Consider the following 9,045-nt stretch of genomic DNA (forward strand, 5'->3'; position numbering starts at 1 on the left):
ACACATTTGGGTTTTATTTGGGACAACTTAATTATTTTGTGTTCAATCTGCTTAAATTTATTAAAACTAATGAACTTATCTGATTTGAGTTGGGACAACATGAAGGAATTGTGTGGACCCCTGCAGTTTTTACAGTGATTTACACAAATAAAATTTCTGCTACTTATTTAAACTGAGATTAATTAATAATTCTTCTAGTTTTTAGGACAGCTTAATTGTTTTATGTTTAATCTATTTACATTTTTAAAAACAATTTAGTAAATTAATCAATTTGTGCTGGGACAACATGAAGGAATTGTGTGGAACCCGGCATTTTTTTACAATGAAGGCTGAACAATTCTGGATTATTATTAATAATAATAATTAGTTCTGGGCAATGATAAATTGCATTCAAAATAAAAGTTTGTTTTTTCATAATATATGTGTATTATATGTATTTATTAGGTAAATGTAATTTACTTAAATGTAATAAACTTATACAAAAACAATATTTACATAATCATATATTTATTTCTAATAAATTTTCTCAAATATATGCACGTGCATATTTAAATGTACATAATAATGTATTGTTTTATGTAAATACAAAAGCATACATTATATACTAACCAAATACAAACCTTTATTTTGGATTTGATTAATCACTAAAGTGTGATTGAAGATTAAATTTGGGGCACTAAGACACTCAGCCTGCGGCCTTGTGCCATCGCATGCCTCCCACCAGTGCCTATATACAGCCATATCACACTGCTACTCGTGTGATACTGCTCATATATATAAATTGTCAAAAGTTTGCTTGTCAGAATCACCATATTTTTGGAAAGAGATTGCATGAGTGTAAACTAAATCAATCTTTGAAGATAAATCATCAAGTTAAACACACAATACTTATCAATTCTGCCCTCTTCTCAATGTCGTCTCCAGAATGCATGAAGATGATGCTCCACTGGCTGCTTCTTCATCTTCTCCGGCGTCTCTAGCACAGAAAGAATCAAAAATACCTGGATCTACGATTTCCTCACCCACAGCTGTTCATCCTCAAACTACGACCGCAGACAGTCTGGTCCACAGCATCAGAAGCAAGTTTCTAAATGAGCTTCACAAAGTCCCATGTGAGTCCACAATATTTCAGTCTTTTTAGGGCCTATAGTTTGGTTTTTGCAATTTAAGACTTGACAAGACCACGCAGACACCCTGGTTTGCTGTCATTTCTATGTTTCTCTAGTACCGTCCTGGGCTACAGCAGCGCTCGGCTTCATCACAGTCTTCATCGTCCTCAGCTGCTGTCTGTGCATCTTCAGGAAGATGATCTTTAAGAAGAAAAAGGAAAAAGGAGGGAAAGAGAAAAATGAAAAGAACGACATCAACATGTCTAACGTGAAAGAGGAGGGAACAAAACAGGTACTCATTAATATTAGATGAATCTGTTTCACATTTGTGAAGTTGTGAAACTATTTACTTAAGTATCACCATCTAGACTCTGTTGATTGATTAATTACATCATTTTAATAATGATATTAATGGAGAGAGAGAAAAAAGGGAGAGAGGGTGATTTTGGGAGTTAAATAATTATTTTAAATAATCATGTCTATTTTATTCATAAAATTGCAAAGTGTGAAAAAAATGTAAGCATGCATTGGTGTTATTTTATTATTTATTTAGTATTATTAGATTATATTGATATTATTATTATTATTGCTATTGTTGTTTTTGTTGTTATTATGTTTGTTGTTGTTGCTGCTGCTGATGTTTTACTACCACTACTAATAGAGATTATACTAATAATAATGCCGATAGTAGTAATACTACTACTACTACTAATAATAAGCTCTAATAGGAAAAAGTTGGCATTAATGGAAGAAGACAGTTTGCCATTTTTATAATTTTGTTATATATACATTTGAAGTCAGAATTATTGGCATTATTGGAATTATTATTTTTCTCAGCCTCCTACATGCTTATGTTTAGGTTAAGTATTTTTCCATGAAAATAACTTATTTGTCACTATAAAGGTAAACATTCTGAGCCGACACACTAGAGCAGGGGTCACCAAACTTATTCCTGGAGGGCCGGTGTCCTGCAGATTTTTGTTCCAACCCTAATCAAACACACCTGAACAAGCTAATCAAGGTCTTACTTGGTATACTTGAAACATCCAGGCAGGTGCGTTGAGGCAACTGAACGCAGAGATTGGCCCTCCAGGACCGAGATTGGTGAACCCTGCACTAGAGTCAGAGAAAAATGCTAAATTTAGAAAAAAAAAATATCAAACAGCATTAGCATTTGCATCTAAACCCTTCATGTATATATATGTATGTATATATATATATATATATATATATATATATATATATATATATATATATATATATACTGTATATATGAACAGAAACTTTATTTATGCGCATGTATGAATGTGCATGTATATGTGCATGTATAGATTTTTATTCTTTTCGTCATCATGACTCATTAATGTTGCTTGAATTTACATGCGTGAGGTTACCATCGAAATGGAAGTTGCATGCCCTGTTTGGTGTCGCCATTCAAGTTAATCCACAGTGCTGCATACGAGCATTGGTTAAAGAGTTCTTTTGTTGTTCATTCATTTAGCTGTAAAACAACATTAAAAGGTAACTGTAATTGTATTTTCAATAGGAAACTGATAGTGACTGTAATAATTTTTTTAAACTTAAAAAATATTATTGAAGGGAGACAGCTTGAGAGCCACATATTTTTGGTTAAAGAGCCACATGTCTCTAGATATATATATATATATATATATATATATATATATATATATATATATATATATATATATATATATATATATATATATATATATATATATATATATATATATATATATACTGTATATATATATATATATATATATATATTTATGTATGTATGTATGTATGTATGTATGTATGTATACACAGTTGAAGTCAGAATTATTAGCCCCCTTCAAATTTTTCCTTCTTTTTTAAAAATATTTCCCAAATAATGTTTAATGTTTAACAGAGCAAGGAAATCTTCACAGTCTGTCTGATAATATTTTGGCTTCTGGAGAAAGTGTTATTTGTTTTATTTCGGCTACAATACAAGTAGTTTTTCATTTTTTTAACATCATTTTAGGGACAAAATTATTAGCCCCTTTAAGCTATATTTTTTCTCGATAGTCTACAGAACAAACCATCCTTATACAATAACTTACCTAATTACCCTAACCTGCCTAGTTAAACTTATTAACCTAGATAATCCTGTAAATGTCACTTTAAGCTGTATATACAGTAGGTGTCTTGAAAAATATCTAGTTAAATATTATTTACTGTCATCATGGCAAAGATAAAATAAACCAGTTATTAGAAATGAGTTATTAAAACTATTATGTTTAGAAATGTGTTGAAAAAAATCTCTCCATTAAACATAAATTGGGGAAAAAATAAACATGCGGTCTAATAATTCAGGGGGGTTAATAATTCTGACTTCAACAGTATATAACTTCAGAATTGTTATTTACTTTATTTTCCACTTATTTAAATGTCATTCTGTGTTCTTGTGCAAGTTTTGTACCCTGAGCTCCTGAAAAAACAAACAAAAAAAATCCTTGTGTGTTATTCCCTGGCAAATAAAGCTCATTTTGATTCTGACTCCTGCTAATGGCTGTCACTGTAATGACTGTATTTACAGGCTGTTCATCACACCACTGATTCTGATGCCAAAGAAGAAGACTCAGAGTCAAAAGAGGCTCAGAAACTGGGAAAACTTCTTTATACCCTTGACTACAACTTCACTGACAGCACGGTAGGAATACAAATGAATCCCCAGCATTAATTCAGTCATCGATAATATCCATATTAATGAGAGAAACTTGCTTAGGCATTAGAACGTCACACAGTATATCTTTATTTTAGCACTAAAACAGTGTATTATTGGAATAATAATGACCTTCTGTCTGGTTCAGTTAATTGTAGGTGTGATTCGGGCTGAAGGGCTTGCTGCTATGGACATGAGTGGCACTTCAGATCCATACGTTAAAGTTTACCTCCTCCCCGACAAGAAAAAAAAGTTTGAGACTAAAGTTCATCGCAAAACACTCGAGCCGACTTTTAATGAACACTTCACCTTTAAGGTACGTCTAAAAACACACTTGGATTATATTTTATTTATGGAAAGAATAAATATTAAAAAGGCACAGTGGCGCAGTGGTTAGCACTTTCGCCTTACATCAAGAAGGTTGCTGGTTCGAGTCCCTTCTGGGTCAGTTGGAATTTCTGTGTGGAGTTTGCATGTTCTCCCCGTGTTGGTGTGAGTTTCCTCCGGGTGTTCCGGTTTCCCCCACAAGCCCAAAAACATGCGCTATAGGTGAATTGTGTAAACAAAATTGTCCGTAGTGTATGAGTGTGTGTGTGAATGCAAGAGTGTATGGGTGTTTCCCAGTATTAGGTTGCGGAATAACTAAATCCGCTACTGATAAAGTTTATATAGGCTACTAGAAGATTGAGTGTATGTAAGTACATAGTGTGGAGACAGTTTGCGTGAGATTCTGATGTTGATTTTACAGGTACCGTATGCAGAGCTCGGAGGGAAGACGCTGGTCATGACGGTGTACGATTTCGACCGTTTCTCCAAGCACGATGCGATCGGGGATGTGAGGCTGCAGATGAATAAGGTGGACTTCAGCCATCTTACTGAGGAGTGGAGAGACCTGCAGAAAGCTGAGAAAGAGGAGGTATGAGTGTTTTACCCCCCTGAGGTTTCACAACTGAATTGAGTTCTGGAATAGCACAAAACAATGGGATTTAATCAGTGCAAAACATCACAGTTTTGATTTGCATTTACGTAAAAGACTATTTTGTTTGTTTTTATTACTATAAACTACTGATGGCATTTCTACCACGTTTTTAAAGCATAAAATAAAAATGTTTTTTTCCATGTTCATGCTTATATCTGACTGAATCACAACAAATGAAAGCATTTGTAAAAAAATGTATTAGTATTTTTAATTGAAATATATATATATATATATATATATATATATATATATATATATATATATATATATATATATATATATATATTTTTATCTCAAACCTTTATAGAATAAAACAAACAAAAACATTTTACTGGTTCCTAATAAATCTAGCAACTCATTTTTTGTAATAGCTGAAAATAAATCACAGCAAAAGCAAAACCTTTTTAATTTTTTTGCGATGATTACAGAACACAATAATTAATTAGTAGTTAATAAGTTTAAAATATAATACTTATTAAGGGTGCTAATAATGTTAACCTTAAAATGTTATATGTGAAAAATTAAGAACTGCTTTTATTGAAGCCAAACTAAAAGAAATGAGACTTTCTCAAGAGGGGAAAAAATCTAAATCAATTTGGAAATGTATAAAATTTCATTGGAGAGGTAATAGTTTTGCCTTCATTTGTAAATATATGTTATGTACACTCACCGGCCACTTTATTAGGTACACCTGTCTAACGCAAATTTCTAATTGGCCAATCACATGGCAGCAACTCATGGCATGTAGACATGGTCAAGACGTTCTGCTGCAGTTTAAACCAACCTTCAGAATGGGGAAGAAAGGTGATTCAAGTGACTTTAACCGTGACATGGTTGTTGGTGCCAGACGGGCTGTTCTGAGTATTTCAGAAACTGCTGATCTACTGGATTTTTTTATGCACAACCATCTCTAGGGTTTACAGAGAATGGTCTGAAAATTTGAAAATATCCAGTGAGCGCCAGTTCTGTGGGCACAAATGCCTTGTTGATGCCAGAGGTCAGAGGAGAATGACCAGACTGGTTTCAGCTGATAGAAAGACAACAATAACTCAAATAATCACTCATTACAACTGAGGTCTGCTGAAGAGCATCTCTGAACACACAAAACACGTCCAACCTTGAGGTGAATGGGCTACAGCAGCAGAAGACTATACCAGTGCCACCTCTGTTAGCTAAGAACATGAAATTGGGGCTACAATTCACACAGAGTCACCAAAACTGGACAAAAGAAGATTGAAAAAACGTTGCCTGGTCTGATGAGTCTCCATTTCTGCTGTGACATTCAGATGGTAGGGTCAGAATTTGGCATCAACAACAAGAAAGCATGGATCCATCCTGCCTTGTATCAACGGACCAGGGTGCTGGTGGTGGTGTAATGGTGTGAGGAATATTTTCTTGGCTCACCTTGGGCCCATTAGTACCAATTGAGCATCGTATCATCACCACAGCCTACCTGAGTATTGTTGCTGACCATGTCCATCCCCTTATGATCACAGTGTACCCATCGTGAATCATCTCAGACTGCTTTCTTGAACATGACAATGAGTCTACTGTACTTAAATGGCCACCACAGTCACCAGATCTCAATCCAATAGAGCACCTTTGGGATGTGGTGGAACGAGAAGTTTGCATCATGGATGTGCAGCCGACAAATCTGCAGTAACTGCGTGATGCCATCATCTCAATATGGAGCAAAATCTCTGAGGAATATTTCCAGTAGCTTGTTAAATCTATGCCATGAAGGATTAAGGCAGTTCTGAAAGCAAAAGGGGGTCCAACACGGTCATAGTAACGTGTTCCTAATAAAGTGGCTGGTGAGTGTGTATTCATATACTGCGCATATGTCTTGTTTAATCTGTCGTCTGTTAAATTATTCAGTGTTGATTTCAGAATGAAGACTGCAATAATAACTGACATTTTGTTGTTGACTCAACAGCAAGAGCGGTTAGGTGATATTTGCTTGTCTCTGCGCTACGTACCTACGGCTGGAAAGCTGACCGTGGTCGTTCTGGAGGCCAAAAACCTCAAAAAGATGGATGTGGGTGGACTCTCGGGTGAGTGGAGAAGTCAAGTACAGACACATTTCACATCACAGTGATGAAACATCTCTCTCATTTTTTCTGATGCTATATTTCTGCTCTACAGACCCGTATGTGAAAATCCACTTGATGCAGAACGGCAAAAGACTGAAGAAAAAGAAAACCACGATTAAGAAGAACACACTGAACCCATATTACAACGAATCATTCAGCTTTGAAGTGCCATCTGAGCAGATTCAGGTACAGATCTAATTTTATTTTAAAGGATCTCATTATGCTGCTCTTTTACAAAGTGTTATATACACCACGGTTCAAAAGGTTGGGTCAGTATGATTTTTAAGGGTTTTAAAATAAGCTTCTCCTCCCCGAGGCTGCATTTATTTAATCAAAAATTCTGTACAAATTGTAAAATAGTGAAATGTTCTTGCACTATAAAATAACTGTTCAAAATTAGTTTATCATTTAATTGAATCATTTATCCCAGTGATTTTAATGGTGAATTTTCAGCTTCATTACTCCAGTCTTCAGAGTCACATGATCCTTCAAAAATCACTTATATTAATTGTATATTAATATAATATATTATATATGTACAGCTCAGGAACAGAGCAGCGCCACTGGTCAGACATGCTGGCCAATCCAAGAAGACCCATCGCCCAATGGCACGCGCTTAAACCTGAAGAGGATGTGGACGCCGAACTGATAAAGAAGTGAAGCTGTGCGTAAAAGAGCATTCGTATATGAGTCAAAGATGAGTTTTTCATAGAATATGCTCAGATTTCTTTTTTTTAGAGCAAAAAAATTAAATGCCTACCATAGATTTTTATCATGACTTTAAGTTTATACTAAAGTGTTTATTAAGAACAATTTGATGACACTTTAAAATATTTGATTTAAGGATCACTGAAGTATGTATTAATCGTCATTTTAAAGCTCTAAATTTTAAATATTTTTTTTTTTCATATGCCCACATGTTTCTAAAAGCATAATAAATCATAGTATGATTTAAATAAGTATAACATTAAAAGATATTAAAGGTGATACATATAGATTTATTATTGATAAAACTTATTTTGTCAATTGTTCACTTGATGCAGACATAAAAATGACACATCTTTAACCCATATATAAATATTGCATTGCATTCCATCTGTGACTTTTGTGTGTATATGTATGCATGTTTGTATATGTAAAATATCAGCTCTAAGCAACATTAATTATCAGAATTACAAAAATGTTCATTAAATAATGTATTAAAGTTGTAAAACCTATTATTAAAGAAACACAAAAAGCATTCATAATGCAATATTTCTGAGTAAAATATTATATTCAGGAGTAGATAATGCAGACCAAGGTATACAAAAGAAGAATATTATTGGGTATTATTTGTGAATAACTATTTAGAGAAGTAATTCCAAATGTGGAAATTTTGATATATAGAAAAAAGAAAAATAATCTATTTAGGGGGTGTTTACTTAAGTTTTCACAAAAAAAAAAACAACTAATGTTTGTATGTATTTGGGCCATTAATTTACATGAAAATTGCATTTTTGGGGGCATTAAAGTACAAACAATTGAAAATGGGTTTTAAAGTGTGTAAAAAAAAAAAAATCTATTCAGGGTTCAACGGCAAGGATATTTTCTACAGGCCCGATTGGATCAGTGGTTCAGATTTTTACTTGCCCTGGCAAAATTTTCACTGGCCCCACTAAAAAACAAACAAACAAACAAACAAAAGTTAATAACTATTTCTTAGCCACATATTTTAAATAATGTGTCAAAATAACATCTGTGAATCTAAATATTTACAAAATGTTAAAATATTTAGCAGGAAAATATAGCAGCATGTAAAAAGTGCAAAGGTGGTTGACTTAAAAATGATGGCAAACAATGCAAAAAAATAAATAAAAAGTTTGTCGTGTTGTACCTATGTAAATGTCTGATTCCACAACGTTAGAAACAGACGTTTTCTTTTAACCCCATAATTTGATGTTGTTGTGTTGTTGGTTTGACAAATAGTCGTAGGGAAATAAAAATTTTGTGACAGTGCAGAACTGGCCTGATTGGGCCGATAACGATTCTCTCTACTGTCCCGAACATCTCTCACGCTGGCCCCAGGCCTTATTGTTGAGCCCTGCTATTACTGTCTATGTGTTTAGTATAAAAACTAAAATTTGTGAAAAGCTGTGGAAAATGATCAGGCAAAGCTGT

General features: G+C 33.7%; 4 protein-coding genes across 7 annotated transcripts in view; 1 reads left to right on the plus strand and 3 right to left on the minus strand.

The window, feature by feature from the left end:
- The window catches only part of utp15 (UTP15 small subunit processome component), a 355,707-nt gene extending 351,457 nt beyond the window's left edge, over positions 1–4,250 (minus strand). The window contains exon 1 of the mRNA XM_087291613.2: positions 4,217–4,250. The gene's annotated coding sequence lies outside the window, so the exon portion shown is untranslated. The remainder of the gene's footprint in view (positions 1–4,216) is intronic.
- syt1b (synaptotagmin Ib) overlaps positions 1–8,479 on the plus strand; it is a 12,660-nt gene extending 4,181 nt beyond the window's left edge. For 2 of the 4 annotated variants that reach the window (XM_087291365.1, XM_087291366.1), the window contains exons 3-10: positions 925–1,112; positions 1,226–1,401; positions 3,691–3,804; positions 3,965–4,132; positions 4,565–4,732; positions 6,732–6,849; positions 6,941–7,074; positions 7,363–8,479. In XM_087291365.1, coding sequence (XP_087147491.1) covers positions 925–1,112; positions 1,226–1,401; positions 3,691–3,804; positions 3,965–4,132; positions 4,565–4,732; positions 6,732–6,849; positions 6,941–7,074; positions 7,363–7,407 — 1,111 coding nt within the window. In that variant the 3' untranslated portion in view covers positions 7,408–8,479. Of the gene's footprint in view, positions 1–924; positions 1,113–1,225; positions 1,402–3,690; positions 3,805–3,964; positions 4,133–4,564; positions 4,733–6,731; positions 6,850–6,940; positions 7,075–7,362 lie in introns of those variants that run through there. The other 2 variants (XM_087291364.1, NM_001089461.1) reach the window with 2 other exon arrangements.
- The window catches only part of LOC101882393 (uncharacterized), a 768,785-nt gene that overhangs the window by 520,888 nt on the left and 238,852 nt on the right, over positions 1–9,045 (minus strand). The window lies entirely within an intron of this gene.
- Position 9,045, minus strand: part of tmem253 (transmembrane protein 253) — a 5,279-nt gene continuing 5,278 nt past the window's right edge. The window contains 1 exon segment of the mRNA NM_001044872.2: position 9,045. This exon segment is cut by the window's right edge and continues 579 nt beyond it. The gene's annotated coding sequence lies outside the window, so the exon portion shown is untranslated.

This window comes from Danio rerio, chromosome 18 (assembly GCF_052040795.2).
Source record: "Danio rerio strain M-AB ecotype USA chromosome 18, GRCz13ab, whole genome shotgun sequence".
NCBI lineage: Eukaryota > Metazoa > Chordata > Actinopteri > Cypriniformes > Danionidae > Danio > Danio rerio.